The sequence below is a fragment of the Lissotriton helveticus genome, chromosome 1_2 (genome assembly GCF_964261635.1).
Source record: "Lissotriton helveticus chromosome 1_2, aLisHel1.1, whole genome shotgun sequence".
Lineage (NCBI taxonomy): Eukaryota > Metazoa > Chordata > Amphibia > Caudata > Salamandridae > Lissotriton > Lissotriton helveticus.
This window is the reverse complement of record NC_136058.1, coordinates 143,071,659-143,094,866: the sequence shown is the minus strand read 5'-3', so window position 1 is coordinate 143,094,866 and position 23,208 is coordinate 143,071,659. Positions and strand designations below refer to the sequence as shown.

The 23,208-nt window shown below is 45.5% G+C and overlaps 1 protein-coding gene across 4 annotated transcripts in view; it reads right to left on the bottom strand.

Annotated features, from left to right (window-relative positions):
• Positions 1-23,208, bottom strand: part of USP24 (ubiquitin specific peptidase 24) — a 2,099,319-nt gene that overhangs the window by 1,958,731 nt on the left and 117,380 nt on the right. For all 4 annotated transcript variants that reach the window (XM_078670143.1, XM_078670156.1, XM_078670149.1 and 1 more), the window contains exon 2: positions 2,543-2,714. In XM_078670143.1, coding sequence (XP_078526269.1) covers positions 2,543-2,714 — 172 coding nt within the window. The remainder of the gene's footprint in view (positions 1-2,542; positions 2,715-23,208) is intronic.

The window sequence follows — 23,208 nt, the reverse complement described above, 5'->3', positions numbered from 1 at the left end:
TTGAGATGCCAGCAGTGATGTCACTGACCAGGTCATGAGAGATGGAATATGTGAGGTCATAGGCAGTGCACCGCGGGCGCGAGTTACAGTTAGCTCAGACAAACTAATGTCCCTGTAACCTTTTTCTTTTTTCAGTGAATTAAAAAAAAAAATATCCTAACTAACATCCCTGCAACCTTTGTTTTTTGTACATATATATACATATACATATACGTACATATATATATATATATACATATACACATATATACATACATATACATACATATATATATATACACATACATATATACACACACACACAAAAAATTATTTATATGTATATATACATATATATATACACATATATATATACATATATATATACATATACATATACATATATATATACACACACACACATATATATGTATATATATATGTATATATATATATATATACAGACACAAAGAGAGAGACAGGAGAGATAAATCGGGAGATCGAGCAATCCAGAGATAGAGATAGACCGACCAATAGATAGCCTTTGGGTCTGCACTCTTCTGACATTTGTCAGTGTTATTTATACCCTGCTTCAATCCACAACAGCTTACTGTACATGGTAATGCTTCAGTCCATATCAGTCATTGACTCTCTTGTCCTGTCAATGAAGACATTTTCTGATCACATGTGCACATCCACCTGAAAAAGAGTGCACTTCAGTGTGAGGGCTAGTTACTTTCAATTTTCTCCTTGTATAATTTCATTTTCGATTCTTTGCTTCGCCTTCTTTTATTTGTTTTCTCAAAAGAATACCACAGCTTCCTAGGCAATGCTAACAGGCTGCTGGCCGCCCATTTCATGTTAAGTGTGCTGCATCCCACATGGTCTCTTCCTCTAAACCAAGAGACTATTATGAAATGTTGTTGTTCAAAGTATATATTTGTTTTACCTTCCAAAATGACCAACACATTTGTTGTAAATGTGGCAGCCATGCTGGAACTTTAAATCAACAATAGACTATGCACAAGACAATTACAAAATGGATAACAGATGCTGTGTTTGGTTTTCTTATTGCAAGTATATTCCCTCCGTGCTTACACAGCAGCACGTTTAATTTTCCACTTGTTTTCTTTCTATTGGTCTTGCATACATTGTCAATTACGCAGATGACACACAGCTGATCCTCTCCTTAGATGGAGGATTCCATCTCTGTGGAGGTCCTACATAACTGTTTACGAAGCACGGCAAGGTGGCTGAAGGATAATTCACTTCAGTTTAATGTCGGGAAAACTGAGGTGCTCTTTAGTGCTGGTTCGAGGACCCCTCGTCCTTTCCCCAACAACTTCTAGCCCCCGGAAACTGGCTCCAACGTACGACCTGCGGACGTTGTCCGCAACCTTGGGGTCATGCTGAACTATAAGCTCAGCATGGAGACACATGTGCTTAAAACATCGGCCTGTTGACTTGCCATCCTCCGCTCACTCAGGAAGGTTCTGCCCCTTCTACCCACCCTTGCGCGTGCCCAAGTGGTCAGATGCACCATGCTGAGCAGGCTGGACTATTGCAATGCCCTCCTGCTTGGGTCCCCCGAGTTTTTGCTGGATAAACTCCAAAGAGTCCAATCGGCGGCTGCAAAACTGGCACTGGGGTGGCCGAGAAGATCTCATGGACCATCTGCATTGGCAAAACTACACTGGCTTCCTCTTAGGCAGAGGATTCAATTCAAGGCCCTCTGTATAGTTTTTAGGGCCATACATGGTTGCGGCCCAGTCCCTCTACAATCTAAATTCTTATGGTATGTCCCCACCAGACATCTCCTTTCTTCTGACGCTAAACTGGTAGTTGTGCCCAGATTTAGGAAGGTCAGAGCCGGAGGTAGGTCTTTCGAGGTGGCGGCCGCCAGATTATGGAACACACTCCCCACTGAGAGGAGGCACATTGATGAACTTCTGCAGTTTAGAAAAAAGTTGAAAACTTGGCTTTATCCTGGTTAATACACTGCAATTCCCCGCTCTCCTCTGTTTTTTTATGCTAGCGCCAGGATGCCTGCAATGGTGACAGTCAGCGCTTTACAAATTCCTAAATAAATAAATAGTGGAGTCTGTGTTTCATAGTAGTTGTGTCAGAGGGCGAAAGCAAGAATGATTCAGTGAATGGATGCTTGAGTGCAAACAAGTGACAGAGTACATGTTTGATTACTTAATGAGTTTCTAAAACATCAATGAGACAAAAGGCACTTTCATTCATATGAACAGACCTAATGGCATTGCTAGCTGGTTAAGACATCAAAACCCTTTGCAAACCAGCATCAAGGCTCTTCATGATTTCAAGTTCAATTATCAGAGCGAAATTCAACAGTAAAATGAAAAGACATCCAAAAGTTGTTCAGCATTTAAAGCAGTGGATTCAAGATACACTAATTAACAAGAACTGTGTATGTATGAAAAAAAAGTATATGATTAGATTAGATGTATATAAACACAAATTGACAAAAAGCTTATAACATGTAGTTTCTATTGATTGAATTATCAACAAGTTAAATTTTTTGCTATAAAAATCTTACCGAGTTTTGCCAAGTAGGCAGCTGCAATCAAACACTTCCCCAGTGACTCTTCTCGCTTGTATGGTATTGACCAGTGGTCAGTTAACACACGACTCTCCAGCTCGTACAAATTTGTTGTTGGAAATTCAATATTTTCCCCAGAGCAGTTTCCATTTTCATCATTCTTTTGAGACTTAAGGGCACAAAGAACAATTGGGGGGGTTAATTATAGGAGAAAAAATAATGAGCATCCACAAAATATTAAAGTCAAATAACTGAAAACAAATCACCAGCAAAGATAATTACTTTTTCCTCATGCATTTGCGGATTTTACTTTTGTCACGTATGCCCGACTAGTCATCTTATACAAATTACCAACTGCCCGTTTGTTTTATAAGTTCTCAAGTTTGCAGTGGCAAAAAATGATCATGAAACACTCAGAAGCTAACCACTATAAATATTTTTTTGTGTGTAACCTTCAACACATTTTTACAGTGTACAAGAAATACAAGTTACTTACCTTTTGTAACGGTCTATCTGCTAAAGACTATCTACCTGCAGATTCTTCACCTTTTGAATAATCTCCAGACTGCAGAGTGGACCTGGCTCAGCAGTACCACTGCGTGCCAGTAGGTGGTGCAGGGCGGATCTGCAAGGACGCATTTTCCCTGTGTAAATTACATGTTGAGCCGAAAAAGATGTCACTCCCACATGCTGACATCAGTTGCTTTCTAGAGTATTCGCACCCAAGACACAGGACCCCAAATGCACATTGGTGTGACCAGTGTACCGACTGCTAGACTTGGGATCTTCTGAAATGATAGAGTCCAATCACAGCACTGGGAGGGGCGATGAGTAATCTGTAGCTACAAGGTCTCTCTACTAGAAAGTAAATAACTAGTTTTACTGATATAGACTGCTAGTCACAGATTCCACACCTTTTGAATGAACAGCAAAGCAGTACCTATTTGGAGATGGGTCTGTGAATGGACTCAAACCCGAAAGTCCTGCAGAATAGAGGAGGCAAAATGCCCTTCCTGGTGTACCTGATTGACCAGACAACATTACTTAGTGAATGTATGGAGGGATGCTCGCGTAGCCATCAGGAAAATGTCTAGGACAGGAACTCCGCATGCTAACGCAGTGGTAGCAGCTTTTGCCCTAGTAGAATAAGCATGCAGTCCTTCCGAAGGATACATTTTAGCCAATGTGTAGGAGATCTCAATGAAGAGCACTGTACTGTGTGAGACGGATTTCCTGCTTTGCTTTTTGCCTTATGGAACCCCACAAAGAGATGATAGTCCACTCAGTGTTCTTTGGTATTATCTACATAGAAGCTCAGCGTTATCTTGAGGTCCAAGCAATGGAGTTTCTCCTCCTTCTTAGAGGAGTGAGGTGGAGTATGGAATGCCAGCAGGATAATGGTTTGACAAATATGGTCCAGTGTCACGACCTTTAGTAAGAGGGATGCTTGTGTCCACACAACTAGTTTGTTTGGGGAAAAAATGGTGTATGATGGGTTGACAGAGCTTGAAGCTCACTCAACTAACCACACCGATGCAATAGCAACAGGGAACACTGTCTTGAGGGTGAGAATCCCCAAGTGACAGTTGTGAAGGGGCTCCACGTGAATGCACAGGAGGAATGTAAGGACCAAGTTAAGGTCCCACTGTGGCATGACAAAGGGAGAGGAAGGAAACAAACATTATAACCCTTTAAAAAAAAAAAAAAAGTAACTGGAGACAAACGACCGCTGATGTTGAAACCGAAGAAAAAGGGGAAAGAGCAGAGAGGTACCCAAAGCCACTAGGATGATTTGGGCCCAGTCAGCCATTATCCTTTGGAGAACTCTTGACAGAAGTGGTATTGGTGGAAAGGTATGCAGGAGTCTAGAGTTTCAACTGAGGCGGAACAAGTCTGAGCTAGACACGCCTTGGAAACTATAATGTGCCGGAGTGCTGACATTGTGCATTGCTGGTAGTGACAAGATCAAGCCATGGTTCAACCCATCAGCAGAAGAGATCATGTGTTCTCCAGATGCAATTGCCACTGGTGAGCTCCTAGGCGTCAATTGCATTCAAAGATTCTGCCAAGTAGTTCACTGGCAGTAGGAAGATTCCATGGTGGTCCATCCATTTCCAGAGACGCAGGCCCGTGTGGCACAGGGTCCACAACCCTACCCAGCTTTCTTTGATGAGGGATGACATGATGGTGGTGTTGTCTATAAGCACCTGTACTGGTCTCCCCTTGATGGATGGATGGAAGGAAGGCTTTCAACACCAAGCAGATGACCTTCAGCTACAGAAGGTTGGCATGAAGCCAGGACTCTGCCAGAGACCGGAAACCTCTGAACTCCACCTCTGACAGATGCCCACCCCAAGCAAGAACAGATGCACTTGTCACCATTGTTAGCTGTGGGAGGGGAAGGGAGAGGGGTTCGCCACGGATCTAATTGCAGTCCAGAAACAACCACTGCACAACTTCTACCATCTCTTCCTAAATCTGAACATGGTCAAAGAGATCCCCTTGATGTCCACTGACAATTCAGATCCCACAGCAGCCACCAGCCAGAGTCCAACTTACCGCCGCCACTGCCGAGAGTCTGCTACAGGTACCAGCCGCCACCGCCAAGAGTCACGAAGTCCACAAACACCGCGCCGCCGCTCCGGGGACCACAACACCCGGCAGGCCACGCGGCGGCGCGCAGGAGGTGACGACGAACGCGGGGAGAACGCGCCAGGAGGCGCTACAAATTCCCTGACACCCCGGCAGAGCGGGGGAGTCCAACTTACCGCCGCCACTGCCGAGAGTCTGCTACAGGTACCAGCCGCCACCGCCAAGAGTCACGAAGTCCACAAACACCGCGCCGCCGCTCCGGGGACCACAACACCCGGCAGGCCACGCGGCGGCGCGCAGGAGGTGACGACGAACGCGGGGAGAACGCGCCAGGAGGCGCTACAAATTCCCTGACACCCCCGCCTCGCGGGACGCGAGCGGGACGCCCGGGGCGAAGCCCGGGCAAAGGGCGGACCCTCTATGGCCCTCATCGGCACGAGGAGGCAGGGGCAGGGCCTAGAACCCTGTGCAAAAACACTCAAAAACACTCAAGTAAGTTATAATCTCCCATACCCTATTGTATGTGCCTGTGATACTACATTGACGTAACACCCCACGGTCCTGCATAGTTGTATCCTGGTAAAACTGTTTGGACAATGTCTAAATCTAAAATTTCAACAGTTTCCATTAACACCATAGACAATTACATGGTTCAGAAAGTTGCCAAAATTAATTCAGACAGGAGATCATCACTGGGATTGAGTTATTCGCCTGACTTGCTTATCGATAACACGTCTTTATCTACTCCTGCTCATGATATTAGTAATGAGGTGTTTCAAATCCCGGACAACAATCTACTGACCCAGCCTCTAGTAGCCATCTCAGAACCAGCACCTGAGGTTGTGCAAGATATTGACATTATTGCTTTAGAAGAGGAGCCCCCTATACCGGTCCCAGCCCCAAGAGTAGCAAAGGGGGGGGAAAAGAATATACCTAAACGGGGTGGCCTTCGATCAAGTAAAAAGCGCCCCGATGCTTCCCCTCGGGGGAATAGCGGAGATGATATTAGGGGCAATGAAGGAGGAAAGATCCATCTGGATGAAGACCAATTTAAGAAGTTGTTGAATGCCATGGATAATAAGATCAGAACTATAACCAAACCGCTCCTAAATAAAATAGACCAGCTCACAGAAGAGGTTAATAGACTTGGGGTAATCTTGCAAAAAACATTAGAGCAAACATCGAAAACCCCTCTGCTACAATCACCTAGAGTTGATCCAAAAACTACCCAAATTTCTCCGGGGTCGGACTCACTTGCAAATACTCCCCGAAATATCATGAGGAGACCAGCGCAAGGGGGGGGGGGGGATTTGAGAGACCCAGATCCAGATCCAGATATTAATAATGGGGACTTTGCAGGGCCGAGCTCTAGAGGTACTAAAGAAGATGATAACTCAGAGAGGGGGCCCGTTGAATTAATTGTGGAAGCCTCCCCATTAATATTGGTCCTAGCAAATGTCCCTCGACTGGAACCAGGGCAAGTAGAGAACATTCCTTCTTTGATAAACAAATCACTCCATTGGTTATCAAAGAACATGGCTTTTAAACCGGGTGGCAGGGACCAGCTGGCACAGGAAGTAGTTAAAGCTAGAAGAGTCGCATGGATTGGGGGCCGCAGTAAAAAACTTAAGGGGGATTGTGTGGTGCTACACTTCTCTGACCCAGAAGTTTTGCCAAATATTCTAGCTAATATATACCCCCCTCAGCGTAGATCCACTGATATAGTGCCACTAACGTTGGATTTCTTTTATATAAAAAAAGGTAACATGTTAAATCCAACAATGCTGAAAACGAAGTGGAACCCTGTACTTAGAAAAGCCAAAATTCTAGAAAATAGGAATAATTGGGGTATCTCGACCGATAATAGGTTCTCGGCCCTTTCGGGTCTAAGCCAATGTGATTGACTGGAAGAATCGTGGAGCATAGGAAAATTTAAGGTTGTAGAGGTTATCCACAGATCCAATAACACCCTAACGAAACCAAAAATAGATTGTTGTGAGGGTAAGATTCCTGACCTTAGAGATTATACTTCTAGTTCGGTAGTGAATAGCCCACCAGCTATTCATACCATTACCAACAACGAGGAAATTATTCCTCTATCCCCCTTGCTCCCCTTTAACCAGAGCATATTTCTACATGAGGGGAATACTGTGTGGAAAGGTAGTACTAAGTTCATTTCATGGAACATAGCGGGTATCCACCACAAATTAGAGACTCCCGAATGGTGCGAGTTCATTGACCATCATGATGTCATCATGCTACAGGAAACATGGTCAGTGGCACCAGTCTTTCGCCAGGGCTTTCTAAATTTTTATGTACCTGCGAAAAAGAATACTAAGGGACGGCCATCTGGGGGTCTTATTATATGGATACGCCAATCATTGCAATGCACCATCAAGCAGAGTCGTATTGTTAATAGTGACCTACTTCTTATAGTGCTCACCTGGGCTGATGGTTATAATCTGGCAATATATAACATCTATGCCAGGGGAACCCAAGGGGGCACAGCTTCTGAGGTGATAGGAGCATTAGATAATGACTTAGAGACTCTACCAACGCAGTATACTATCCTGGTGGGGGGAGACCTGAACACAACATTTGAACCCCTGGGATGTGAGGATAATGACCTGGCACAAGAGGAGAATACTAAATGGGGAATCCCCCAATTAGACCTCCCGTTGGTAAAAAAAATGGACAGAAGTGGCAATACAGGCTAAAAGCTTATGCCTATCCAGAGGACTGAGGGCAGTAAATGGCCGAACCTCCTCTGATTTACAGGGTAAGCACACCTTTGACAATTTAAGATCAAGTAGTAGGATAGATTATATTCTTATAGATGTCAGAGGTTGGCATAAAGTGGTCGATATGCAGGTGATTCCAAGATTGGAGAGCGATCACAATCCCTTGTGCCTGCTCTTCAATCTGGAACAAGGTGTTAAATCAACAAATCCGGCTAGGAATCCCACGTCATTAGACGTTGTTACATCTAACAATCTCCGACACATTAAATGGACAACTTTGGTAGACAAATCTGGGGATATGCAGGCCTTAGAGGGGATAGTTACTGAAGAGGTAACCAGATTACAGACACTCATAAATGAAAAAAATTTTAAACAATTGATTGAAGAGTCACAGCCAAAGTTCTTTACTAATATACGGATGCTGTTTTTAAAAAAAAACTAAGCAGAGCAAGGGAGTTAGACTACCAATAAAAAGAGGATGGTATGACCATTCTTGTAGATTAGCGCGACAAAATCTTAGTGTAGCACTGAGATCTAAAATAGGAGTTTTAAAGGCTAGGGATGAATATAGAAAAACGCAAACAAAGGCAATGAAATTGTGGGATGAAAATGTATGGTTAGATCTGAAGAAAGCATGTGCTGATAAACATCAGAAAGAGTTCTGGGCCATTTTAAAATGGGGCTCTGGGGGAGTAGCCGATTGTCCAAAAAATCATGTACCTAAGGAGGCTTGGGTGGACTTTTTTAAACCGCAATATGCAGACAATTTGGCATCACAAACTGAACCCCTCCCAGTAAGGGTATTTTATACCCATGAACTATTTACATTGAAAGACGTGAATGAGGCAATGGATGGAGTAACCAGAGGAAGGGCGCCAGGAATTGATGGAATACCGGCGGATGTGTTCTTATCGGACAGGGCTAATTGGTGCAAATACTTTGCATGGCTTGGTAATGCCATTGCACAAGGAGCAAAGATTCCAGCAACATGGAAAGGAGCGGAAATAATACCTGTTTACAAAAAAGGGGACAAGGCTTTACCAAGCAACTATAGGCCCATTAGCCTCATTGACTGTGCACAAAAACTGATGGGCAGGATGGTACAAAACAAAATACAAGCCTGGATAGACGATGAGGATATCCTCTCCCCGTATCAAGCTGGTTTCCGCTCTCTAACCAGCTCTGTCGACCAGGTATTCCATTTTTTAACTATGTACTGGAAAAACGTAACCTTGCTAAATGGCCCATTATTTGCTGTCTTCGTTGACCTTAAATCAGCGTTTGATTTAGTCCCCCGACAAAAGTTATGGATTGTCTTGCGGGATCTTGGAATAAGCCCCAAACTATTGACTTTGCTTGTAAGGATGCATGAGAACAACTACGCCCGGATTAGATGGGGTGCACAGGGAGATGTCACGGAACCCTTCCCTGTGGACAGAGGAGTGAGGCAGGGTTGCATTCTGGCCCCCACTTTATTCTCCCTCTATATTAATGGCATAGTTGACTTTCTGAAGCAATTTCCAACAGATGCCCCATTACTAGATGGGGAGCGAGTTCAAGTGTTAATGTTTGCAGATGATACCTTGCTGGTCTCGCGAACCCCTAGCGGATTACAAAAGTTAATAATCGCTTTTGGTGACTTCTGCCGGATTCGGGGCCTGGAAATAAATACATCAAAGACTAAATTTATGAACTTGAACCCAGCAAAGAAATTCAAGGGGAAAATGAACTACAATGGGTCCTCACTGGAGGAAGTGAATGCTTTTACTTACCTAGGCATTTCCTTAAATGCCAACATGAACTGGAAATCCCACATGGACTCTGTGGTGCTAAAATTTAATCAGCTGGCAGGGGCAATAGCCCAAAAACATAAATCTTCATTTACAAGACCTATCCAGCCAATAATGGAGATTTACAGCATGAAAGTGTTGGGCGCCTGTCTTTATGGATCAGAATTATGGGGTTTCACCAATTTGAATCCATTAGTAGTTGCAGAAAATAAGTTTCTTCGTAGAATAATTGGTGTCCCCCAGAGCACCCCCTCGACCCCGCTTCAATATGATCTCGGGAGGAAAAAGATCGAGGATACGGTCAGACTGCGTCCCCTCCTATATTGGAGGCGTGTAAAAAATACTCCTGAACTGAGTCATTACGCAGCTGCCCTTTTGGATGTTGTTAATTCTGATAGGTTCCATAAAGTACTGTGGCTCAAAGAAGTAAGGAAATTACTCCAAAAATTGCACCTTGAGCACCTGTGGACTGCAGTAGACCCACATGTTTTTCCATCTAAGATTTCATTGAAAAAAATGTATTGGGACATGATAAATAATACTGTACTGATTTCCAATCAATCATCCGTGCTGACATCCCAGTTTCTGGAATTTAAAACTGCTCCAAAATTTGAACAGTACTGGGATTTGATTGCTAAGCCTTTAGATAGGAAATTGTACTTTCAGCTTAGAATTGGCTCTCTGCCCCTTAATGCTTTTACGGCCAAATGGTCCCCCGGTAATGTAAATTCTTGCTCTTACTGTAAAGCACATGTAGAGGACATCCCACATTTTTTGTTTGCTTGCCCATTATATCCTGCCCCAAGAATAAGATGGCTAAAGCCGGTTTGCAGGAATTTGGGGACCAGGAAACATCTAGAGGCGCTAAGGATTTTGAAATCAAATTGTGCCCCCAATCTTGCAATTGCTGTAGCCAAATATATGGGGTGGGCCTGGCTAATACGCACGCGCACTTTAAAATTGTAAATAATTATCTACAATGACAAATTAATTCCCCTAAGATCTTGTGATGTGACTCGATTTTATAAAATGTACAACTTCACTGAGTTATTCGTCAACAAAGTATAAAATTTAATATGTATTTTAATTGTTCTTAAAATTTCTAGAGTAGTATTTATTCTGTTTAGTTTAGGGATACATGCTTTTATGACAAATGTTGTCGAATAAAGTATTTAAAACTGCATGCTTTTGCTACCTTATGTGCTCAACCAGAAGGATGCAGGAGGCCATCAGTCCCAACAGTTTCGGAGGCAACCCTTCTGAAGTAGAGCACTGACAGTGAAAGATTGGGAGCATAGTCTGAATGTCTAGGACTTCTTCTCCTGGGAGAAAGGCTTGAAACCTAACCGTGTCCAGAATGGTTCCAATAAAGGAGAGCATCTAAGAAGTCAGGAATGACTTCAGCACATTGACAGTGTAAACCAAGGATGAAAGTGGGTTTGCCATATTCTGGACGTGGTTAATGACTCTCTGGGGCAAAACTGCCTTCAACAGCCAGTCGTCAAGGTAGAGGGAAGACTGGCATCCCTGAACTTCAAAAGTGTGCTGCACCACCGCCATTACTTTCATGAACACCCAAGGGCACTGGTGAGACCAAACGTTAACACAACAAAAATAAAACGCTTTGGTCACACCACAAAGCACAGGTAGCGCAGATGGGCCGTCAGGACGGATATTTGGAAAAAGACGTCCTGTGCAATGCCACCATCCAGTCTCCAGGGTAGACAGAGCCTCACCAGATCAAGCATCTTGAATTTCTCCTACCAGTGGAATGCGTTGAGAGGACGTAGGTCTAAAATAGGGTGAAGGTCTCTGTCTTTCTTGGGCACCAGGAAGGAAAGGGAATAATAACCACGTCCTAAGAGGATCTTGCAATTCCACCTGCCAGCGGAATATATCCTTAGGAAATTAAATGAAACGGAGATTTGCAGAGCGAAACATTAACCAGAGGGTGTCAAGGCGCCTGCTCATCAAAAACAGGATTTAAGCTAGGTGGTTCAAAAGCACCTTAAAGACTGAAAAGCCATGTCTTCAGAGCCTTCCTAAAAGCCAACAAATGTGTTTCTTATTTCAACCTCATTGGAAGAGAATTACATAACTTGGTTGCGCCAACCAGAAAACGTCTTCCCCATTTTTTGACCCTGGGAACAATCAGATCATGGGCAAAGGATGAACGAAGACGACGGACTGGAATATAGGGTAGCAAATTCCGCTTTAGAAAATCGGGTCCTATGTCCTGTGTGGCCTTAAAGACAATGCATAGGGCCTTAAACTCTATTCATCTATTTATTGGCAGCCGATGTAGATCTTTAAGCACCTTCGATACAGATTTGTGTCTTGGGATGTTTAACAAGAGCCGAGCCGCAGCATTTTGCACTACATGTAGTTTAGACAGGTACTTTTTCCGAAGATTGATAAAAAGCCCATTACAGTAATCTGCTTTTGACAGAACAAGTGCTGAAACCACTAATTTGCGTAGCTCAGCTGGGATAAATGGGAGGATACTTCCCAAAAGCTTTAACATGTAGAAGGAGAGGGAGGTGAACTGGTTGACATAACTTTCAAACGAGAGTATAGAATCTAAGATAACTCCCAAGTTCTTTACCTTGATCACTGGCGTTGGTAATGGACCAAGCTCCGAGGGCCAAAGATCGGGGGACCAGAAATTGGTGTGAGCACCGAAAAGTAGGACCTCTGTCTTACTGGAATTAAGTTTTAAACAGTTGGTGGCCATCCAGTGCCCAACCTGACGAAGGCAGGTATGAAACTGTGCCATAGTGTCAGTGGGCGAGCCTGACACTGAGATGATGATCTGCGTATCATGGGCATAAGATATAGCTGAGAAACCTAAGGACCTGATCAGCCTCGCCAAAGGTGCAACGTAAATATTAAAAAGGGTTGGGCTCAAAGACGATCCCTGTTGCACCCCGCATGGTAGTGTAAAACTGGGTGATTTATAATCATCTAGGGCCACAAATTGTTCCCTGCCAGACAGGAAAGATTCAAGTAGAGTGAGTGCTTTCCCTTTGACACCGATCCCCCTCAGAACTTCCAAGAGTTTCTGATGGTTCAGCGTGTCAAATGTGGCAGAGAGGTCAAGCAGCACACATGCTGCATTGCCCCCCGCGTCAACTGTCTGCCAAATCAGTTCAGATGATGTGATCAAAGCAAGTTCGGTGCTATTGTGTTTTCGAAATCCTGGGTGTCAAGAAAACCATGCCTTTCAATATATTCTGGTAGATTATTATTCATGGCTTTCTCCACCATCTTCGCTGGTAGCGGAAGTCTGGATATTGGGCGGTAGTTGTTAGGGTCTGCCTCATCTAAATTTGGCTTCTTCAGAAGGGGGGAGCATAGTTGCCAACTTCCAGTTTGTGGGAAATATACCGGAGAAAAACATTTGATTAAAAATAGGAGTCAAAAGGGACGTGAAAATCTCTGGTAAAAGCTCTGGGAGCCCGATTTAGTGGATCGCAGCAAGTTTATTGTTGCTTCTGTTGACAGTGCTGGGAAAGCAACTAATTCAGGAAGGGGAATACATTAAGAAACCCTTTGTTACAAGTTATGATTTCTGCTAATTTTTTAGGTCTCGCCTATCGATCGCAACGCATGCGCTGTTTCACTTGGCGAGACTATATTGTCATCGCTTTCGTTCGCAAAGCGAGACAAACCATGTGCACGTCCGCCACCGGACTGGCGATGTGCACGCGCACGGCGTCTCCCACCGTGAGCTTCCTTTATTACGGCTCGGCCGCACACTCCAACTCTGCGCGCACGCTGTTTGCCTGCTCGCGATTTAGGTTAATGAATCTCACTCCGGAATCTCTACCACTGGCTCCCTCCTGTTTATCTTGAGGCTTGCAGTGCGTGGGGCACAGCTGCAATTAAATCCTGGGTGCCCAGCCGGCGCGGAGGAAATTTAAGAAACATCCTACTATAGAGTGTGCTGACGGACACAGCTTCTACCTAGCAGTGTATCCACTCCATGGGGACCTAACATGACCCGGGGACCGACCTGTGAGAGCCTCTGAGAAAGGTGTCGCCAGCGGTTCTAATCCCAAGCACTAAAGGAAAGAGGTCACTGACTGGAAAGCTCTGTTAAAATAGTTAGAGTAATTTTTATTCATTTTTGCAATCTTGAGCATTATCTTCCATGCATGGCACGCACCACAGGTCACTTATCTTCCCTAGGAAACCCACGACAACAAGCAGGAAGTGTTGTGCTTATATTAGTTGCAAAACGCTTGTGACTTACGATGAAGTTGAGGAAAGGCTCTTACTGCAAAGAACAGCTCCAGGACTCTTCTGAGTCGTCAGGAACATCGCTATATAATGTTGGCCCAGTTTCCTGTCGTTAAGGTCAAGCGGTATTAAGCAGCAAATAATGGAAAGCGACTGGAAGGCCAGGCCGGGAATGTCAGATAACAGCGTGAACTTAATTGTGCTGCAAGCCATAGTGATAGGCTCACTTTAATAGAGAGGGCCTAATGTGACATGGGCAAAAGGAAAAGCAACAACGGCAATTAACAGGTGGCATGATTAAAAAAGAACCAGAAAGCACTTTAGCAAACTTTTTTCCGTCCGCCGGCTTTCATGAAGACAACACCAGGCTAAAGATAGCCTCAGACTGCAGGAAGGCGTTCGGGGGAAGTTACACGGAGGGAAACAGGAAAGAGGCCACTGACTGGGGGTGACCAGCACAACTTTGTAGATGTTTGTGGCGCCGTGTAAAACAAAAGGAAGTAGCGGCAGCAACATTCAAAGACTAATGCGCAGCGGTACAGCTGTTATAAGATTGCTATGGTAGCACTGCCGCTAGCATTAAGATTACTGTTTGTGGAAATACAATGCAAACAAGCATTTGCAATGCAATAGGTCTCGCAGTTGTGAGAGTTTGAGCTATTGGCATTGAAAATGGCAATGCCTTTTATTTATACGTGTTGGTTTTTAAAACATAAATAAAAGGCATTGTCATTTACAATGCCAGTAGCTTAAACTCTCGTAAATGCGCGACCTATTGCATTGCAAATGCTTGTCTTAATTGGGTGCAGATTTATGGTGTGAAAGATTGCTTGTGGAATAAATTATATTCTGTAATGGTGGGCTCAAGTGCATCAAATGAAATGTATTCTGTAATGGTGGGCTCAAGTGTATGCTAGAACTGCTAGTGCACAAATGTCTGGGACACTCAGAACAGCACAGATGGATAATGTTACTTACCCAGTAAGCATCTGTTGTTGGCATGTAGAGCTGTAGATTGACAAGCTTTGCATACTCCTGCCGTTTGCAAGTTGTTTTTCTTCGAAGAAGTCTTTCTAGTCCTGAGGTAGGTGACTCTTCCTTTTGGTGATAGTGCGCATGGGCATCGCCTACATTGTTTGATTGTTTTCCCGCAGAGGGTGAGAATGGAGTTAGTGAAGGTAGAATAGAGATGTCCATGCGTATGTATGTAAAGTAAGAAAACTGCAACAGGTATAGGTACCTGGGGAGGTGGGTGGGCGCATGTGAATCTACAGCTCTACATGCCAAGAACAGATGCTTACTGGGTAAGAAACATTAACCGTTCGAGGCATGTGAGCTGTAGATCACATGCTTTGAATAGACTATACAGCAGTACACTCCCAAAGCGGTGGCTAACCTGTAGCTGTTGCAGTTGTTTGAAAAAGTGTTTTAAGTATTGCCTGACCTACATTAGCTTGTTGCCTTGCTAACACATCTACACAATAGTGTTTGGTAAATGTGTGGGGTGCAGACCATGTTGCTGCCTTACAGATGTCTGCTAGGGAAATATTCCCTAAGAAGGCCATATGAGCCCCTATTTGCAGGTGGAATGCGCTCCAATGGGTATGGTCAAGGTTCTTTTCGCTTTCACGTAACATGTTTGGATACATTTAACGATCCATCTTGACATGCCTGATTCTGAAATAGGATTGCCTTTGTGTGGTGGCGAAAAAGCAACAAAGAGCCGTTTGGTCTTACGAAAATCCTTTGTTCTTTCCACATAATAAAGTAGAGCTCTAACATCTGGTGTGTGTAGAGCTCGTTCTGCTACAGAATCAGGTTGAGGAAAGAACACTGATGTGAAAAGCAGATACCACTTTCGGAAGAAATTTGGGAATGGTCTTTGTGAAGTTGACGAAAGGCTCTTGTATAGTTAGTGCCTGGAGTTCACCAACTCTGTTTAAAGAAGTGATTGCAATAAGAAAAGCAACCTTCCATGAGGGAAACTGTAGTTGACACTTGTGCATTGGTTCAAAAGGTGAACCCATTAGCCTTGTAAGGACTAGGTTCAAGTTCCATACTGGTGCAGGTAAAGCTCTTGGTGGTATTATTCTTTTAAGGCCTTCCATAAAGTCTTTAATCACTGGTACTCTGAATAAAGATAAGTGTTGTCTGTTTTGTAAGTATGCAGTTCCTGCTGCTAAATACAATCGAATGGATCCAAATTGCTGTAAGTGTAAGAGATAACAGATGACGTTTTGCACTGAAGTATCACATCAAGGGGATTGATATTGTTACAGTATATAACAAATCGTTTCCACTTCGCTGCATAACATACCCTAGTAGTAGGTTTCATAGACTCCTTTAGGATAGTCCATAAAGTCTGGTGGTAATTGTAAATTACCAAACTCTATGACTTCAGGAGCCAAATCGTTAGGTTGAGTTCCTTGGGATTTGGATGCCTGATTTCTCCATTGCTCTGAGTGAGGAGACTGGAGTTGAGATGCAGCTTTTGGTGTGGAACTACTGAAAGCTCTAGCAGGGTGGTGAGCCAAGGCTGACGTGCCCATGTGGGAGCTATGAGAATGAGTTTGAGGGATGATTGTCTGAGCTTCCGAACTACAAGCGGAATGAGTGGGAGAGGTGGAAAAGCATAGGCAAAAATCCCTGACCACTTCATCCATAGGGCATTGCCCTTGGAGAGCGGGTGTGGGAACAAGAAAGCGAAGCTTGGGCATTTTGAGCTGTGGCGAACAGGTCTATGTGAGGAAATCCCCATTCCTGAAAGTAGGGGAGGAAAATCTGGAGATGAAGTTTCCACTTGTGGATTCGCTGTCTGTCTGCTGAGAAGGTCTGTAGTTTGATGGTTTACTCCTGGAAGATGTTCTGCTAGGAGATACATTTTGTGATGTAGGGCCCATTTCCTAATGGCTTGTGCTAGGCGTGACAGTTGTAGAGTGTGTGTACCCCCGCCCGCTGTTTTTGTATATAGTACATAGCTGTCATGTTGTCTGTGTGGACTAGGACAGTTTTGCCTATTAGGTGAGTTTAAAAGGCTTGGAGTGCTAGAAACACTGCTAGTAGCTCTAGGTGATTTATATGGAGGATGTTGTACTTTAGACTCCATAATCTTTGGATTGTTTGACTCTGTAGGTAGGAGCCCCAACCAGTGAGCGATGCATCTGCTGTTAGCACCGTTTGTGGAACAGGGTCGCGAAAGTGCCGCCCTTTGGATACATTTTGTGGGTTCCACCACTGGAGACAGCGATGGGTGCGGCCATCTACCAACATTAGATCAGTTAACTAACCCTACAACTGGTTCCACTGACTTGCTAAGCATTTTTGAAGGGGACGCATGTGAAGTCTTCAATGGGGAACAATTATAATGCAAGACGCCATCATGAATACTTTTGCTGGTAGTGATTGGTTGGGCTGAAATTGAGTGAGAAGGGACTGAATACCGTGAATCCTGGCTGTATTGGGAGAGGCTAGAGCTTTCTGTGCATCTATCGTGGCTCCCAGATAAGTTTCTGTGTTGGAAGGCTGTAGATGAGACTCCAACGCATTTACTGTAAACCCTAGTGGGCGAAGTAAGTGAATAGTGGTTTGAGTGTGTTGGAGACACATTTGGTAAGTGGTGGTTTTGATGAGCCAATCGTCCAAGTATGGTAAGACATGGATGTGTTGTCTTCTCAGATGTGCTGCAACTACTGCCAGACATTTGGTAAATACCTTGGGAGCAGTGGTGACTCCAAACTGTTGTACTTTGAATTGGTAATGATGACCCGCTATCATGAATCGGAGGTATTTGCAACGAGCGGGATGAACTGGAATGTGGAAGTTGTATCTTAAGTCTAGAGTAGACATAAAATCGCCCTGCTGTAGAAGTGGGGGCACTTGCTGAAGTGTCACCATGTGGAAATGCTCTGAAGGTATGTAGAGGTTTAGTTCTCTGAGGTCTAGAATAGGTCTCAAGGACCCGTCCTTTTTGGGGATGAGAAAGTACAGAGAGTACACGCCTGTACCTTGATGTTGTAACAGCACAGGTTCTGTGGCTCCTTTGGACAGGAGAGGTTTGACCTCTTGCTGAAGTAGATGTAAATGTTCTGGCAACATTTTGTGAGAACGTGGTGGAATGTTTGGAGGATTGTTGGTAAGCTCCAGGCAATACCCGTGTTGGATAATACCAGTTTGTCTGTGGTGATAGATTGCCAAATGGGGAGGAATTGTAGAAGATGACCCCCGACAGGTGTTAAATAATTGAGGGGAGGTATAGGTAAGTCACTGCTTGTTGGGGAGGGGGAATTGGTGTGGAACCCCTGCCTCAACCTTTGTTGTTGTTGCCTCTGTATCCTCGTCTAAAGAAGCCCCTTGTAGAGAAAAATTGATTGTTGCCTACGTAGGAGGCGGCAGTATTTGTTTATTTTATACATTTTTTTTAATATGCTTCTTGACATTTCAAATGCAATAACAGCAATTTAAGGCATCAGTGTAGGCATACAAAGAGCAAAATAAAAGAAAGGTGACCTAAACTGATACATATCCATCAGCAATAGAAAGACCAACCCCTCACAATACAAGTGCACCATACCAAAGAAGCAAGGCTTGTGGCGGTTCCCATGCCAGGCTCCAAATGATCTCCAGTCGGAAGGGGCAACCGGCTCAGTGCTTATCCCTCTGTAGCTCAGGTGTACTGTCTGGTAAGTGGGTGTGACTGTCAAGGGCGAGAGACGTGCGGGAAGGTGTTTATGTGTGATCATCAGGATGGTCAGCCCCAGTCATAGGCATGCCATCTCTACCGGCCGGCGTCTCGTGCATGGGTTCCCAGGTCAGGAAAAGGGACCAAAAATTCTTGGGTCTGTTGCGGTGGGGGCAGTAGTTCACTGTAAATTTCTGTTTGGGTGCTACAACACAGCATATCTTTAGTCCACTGCGTTAGTGTAGGTATTGGGCCTCGCAGCCAGCAGAGGGCCACACATCTCCTGGCTAGGAGAAAAGCCATGTCAACCAGTCGTCTGTGTTCCTTGGGGAGTGGATTGGAATAGCTTAAAATAGCCAGAAGCGGGTCTGGAGTCAACTTCAGCTTAGTGATGCGGTCTTCAGCTTAGTGATGCGGTCAACCTCCGCGTAGACCTTACCCCAGAAGGCAGCAATCCCCGGACAGTCCCATGACACGTGGAGAAAATTAACAGCAATCGTCCCACACCTCTCACATTGTGGGCTCTGTCGAAGAACGTATCTGTGTAAGCGTTCTGGCGTATAGTACACCCTGTTAGGAAATTTGAAATGGACTAATCTGTGATGTCCATTGAGCGATATTAGTTTAGTGCTCGAGCAACAATAATTGTCGTCCGACAATTCCACCCGCAGGTCTCTTTGCCATTCCATTTGTGGTTTGGAACATTCAGCGTCCCTCGCAGAGAGGGCTATACGGTACAGCCGGGATGCCATTTTAGCGGGCGACTTGGCTTTAATAATACCAGTCAGTGCCGCAACTTCCGGGGGCTCAGCCATATCCTCTCCCAGTAGGTCCTTGAGCGCATGCCGCACCCTATGAAACTGGAAACGCGACATCAAGTACGGCTCCTCCACCACCATGACATCCTCCCAGTTACGTGCGGTACCATTTGCAAACAGATCCCCCAAAGTGTTTATTTTCAGCGTTCTCAGCACTGCAATTACCCCTTTGCCTTTGCATGGCACAAGCCAGTATTACCAGTTGAGAGGAGCCAGCGGAGCATAAAATAAGTTACCAGCTTGTATACCCAGCATGTGATGCCACGCATGCCTATCTTGAGGTAAAAATAATAGAGCTGGTAAATGTCTGGAGTCGGCAACAATAGTTTCAATCGGTATATGCGGCACTTCCGGGGGCCCGTGTATTGTATCCAGTGGTATGCATGGGAGCATTGTGCCGCCCTATAATAAAGTTCTAAATCGGGGGTGCGCAGACCTCCCATTGTGTACGGCAGTGTAAGTATTTTCCAGACCACCCGCGGCTGTTTACCCGCCCATGCCAGCTGAACCATTAGCGAGTGCAGTCGTTGGAAAAAAGTTTTGGACAGAACCATGGGAATGTTTGTAAATAGGAAAATGAAACAGGGCAGTATGATCATTTTCATCCAGTTTAGAGATGGCAACTCCGTAATTTTCTCTCAGTACCACCTCTGAATCCGTGTATAAAACATGAGCACCAGCCGGAAGCGCAGCGGACGGGCGCAGCGGGCGCGCCGTCAGCGCGCCGAAGGCGCGCCAAAGGCAAGCCCGTCTGGGCCCGTCTGGGCCCAGACGGCCGTAGGCCTAGCCACTATGCCCGATCTGCTAAAGCGCATCTCATACTCCAGAGACTCACTGCTTGCCTTGAACCCGGGAAAACATCCCCAGTGCAAATACATCCACATGGAGGACACCCCCTATGTAGGATGTAGCCTTTGCAATAAATCTGAGGAAGCGGAACGCCACCAAGGACTACGGCTTGGCCTTCTGAATTGCAGATCCTTAGTAAAGCATGCCCACGAAATTAACATCCTCGTCCAAGATTCGCTGCTAGATCTTTTGTTTCTTACGGAAACCTGGCTGACCCCGCACAGTGACTTTGATGTTGCCATTGCTATCCCCCCCCCGGTTTCCAAATATGCTTTCTAAATAGGCCAATCGGTAGAGGCGGTGGCCTAGCTATAATCTACAAAGATCACCTCAAATGTAGAATCGAGACCGGAACTGCTAAAAACTGCGAGAACTGCCACTTCTCAATTCAGATCACGCCATCCACTTCCCTTTCGGGACTGCTCGTGTATCGTCCTCCAGGCCCTCTAGGCCCTCTAGGCGAATTCATTAGTACACTGATGGACCACATCCTATTGAAGACTATCTCGGTCTCTAACTTTCTCCTCTTAGGGGATTTTAATATGCACTTTCTGGATCCTATGGACAATACCGCAGCAAACTTGCTCGCGGATCTTACCACAGCTGACCTCCTTCTGCAAAACCCCAAAGCAACCCATGAGAAAGGTCAACTCCTAGACCCTATCTTTTCCAACATTGGGAACCTGTATGCCCAGGACCCCACCCCCCTGCCTTGGACAGACCATATGCTGATTCCTATGTACTGGTCACTCGACACGACACCAGCGCCCAAACAAAAAACAAGGGTACAAGCCAGACGTTGGCACAAGTTAGCACCAGAAGAATGGGAGGCCAAACTTCGCGATACCATCACCCCCTTGTCCATGGACCCAAACAGCGCAGATAGAGAATTCATGAATTGGCTACTCCGACCCCTAGATAGCTCTATTCCGCTGACCAGTACGCTAAAACACGTGAAAAGAACCGGCCACTCTCCTTGGTACACACCTGCCCTTACAGCCCTTAAAAAACAATGTAAAAAGACAGAACGCTTGTGGAGGAAAAACAAGTCAACAGAAGAGAAAAGCGCCTACTACCGCTCCATGAAAGCCTACAAACTAGCTTTGCATGACACCAAAAGGACTTATTATGAGGAAAAAATAAAAATTTCCGCCTGCTCATCCAAGGAGACTTTCTCCATTCTCAAAGAACTCCTCCACGTCCCGGAACCCCCACAGAAACCCATGGACCCCAATGAGGCCGAGGAAAAATGCGTCAAGCTGGCCACCTTCTTTGACGACAAAATAAAAAAAATTCTCATTTCCCTCCCACCTCCTAACTCTGACTCCTTGGTGAGAGCCAAAGAGCAGACACCCCCCGACGACAAACCCTCCCTGGAGGCACTTGGCCCAGTCTCAGAAGAAGAAGTGAGAGTCATACTTACCTCAACTAAGAGCGGTGCCCCTAGCGACCTAGTTCCCATACCTTTCGCTAAAAACATCACGCATACTATAGTGCCCCAACTGACAGCCCTTATCAATATCTCACTGGAACAGGGAGAGGTTCCATCTAACTGGAAGGAAGCTGTCGTCAAAGCGCTGCTCAAAAAAACGTCGCTTGACCCCACAGACCTCTCCAACTATAGACCTATCTCACTTCTACCTTGGATAGGTAAAGTCGCCGAAAAGTTGGTAAATAAAAAGCTGTCACACTACCTCGAGTCAAACCATCTTCTCAACGACTCGCAGACAGGCTTTAGACCAGGTCAGGGCACAGACACCGCCCTCCTCGTGGCAGTAGAAAGAACCAGGGAAATCATCGATACAGGAGGATCAGTGGCAGTGGTCCTCCTAGACCTCAGTGCGGCCTTTGATACGGTCAGTCACCAGGTCCTAATCCACCGTCTTGGGACTGTTGGGGTTAAAGGCAGAGCTCAGAGGTGGCTTGCGTCCTTTCTCTCCCGCCGCTCCTACCAAGTTTGGGAAGGCGAAAGCCGCTCCCCCTCCATCCCCCTCCAGTGTGGCGTGCCTCAGGGCTCCTCCCTGAGCCCCACGTTGTTTAACGTTTACATGGCCCCACTGGAGGGACTCGTCTCACCCTTTGGAGTCACTATCGTCAGCTACGCCGACGATACACAACTGGTGGTGACACTCTCCCACCCCAAGCTTGAGCCCTCCAATCTCCACGACTGCCTTACCAACGTATATCAGTGGATGAGTGACTCTGCTTTGAAGCTAAATGGCTCCAAAACAGAGATTCTGCTCCTTGGACAAAAAACCGCGAACCTCCCCTCTCACATCTGGCCCGCCTGCATGGGCGAACCCCCTACCCCCAAGAAGGAGGTCAAAAGTCTTGGAGTGTGGCTGGAGACTGACCTCACCTTCAGGACCCAGGCTAGAAAGACGGCCGGCACCTGCTACGGTTTACTTAAATCTTGCAGGAAGGTAATTCCACTTCTACCTTTTCAGTCGCGTCTCATGCTGATCCAGGGCTTAATTCTATCGAGGCTGGATTACAGCAATGCTATCTACCTGGGCGCCCCGGAATCCACCCTTCAAACTCTTCAGAAGGTTCAAAATGCCGCCGCCCGACTCCTCACAAACACCCCGGCCAGACCATCTGCCAAGCCTGCGCTCAGGAAGCTGCACTGGCTCCCGATTAGGGAAAGGGTCATTTTTAAGGCCCTCTGCCTTGCTCACAAGACTCTTCATAACACCGGCCCTCCTATACTAAACAACTGGATCACCCCCTATAGACCCACCAGAGCGCTCCGCTCGGAGCATGGAAACCTTATCACGATCCCTAAAGTGAAAAAGGTCCGCACAGGTGGCCGCCGCTTCTCAGTTAACACTGGAAAGAAGTGGAATGTACTCCCCTTGAGCCTTAGGACAGAACCTAACCTCCTTCGGTTCAGAAAAGCACTCAAAACTCTTCTCTTCCCCTAAAACTGTCACTTTCCCGGACTACACCCCCC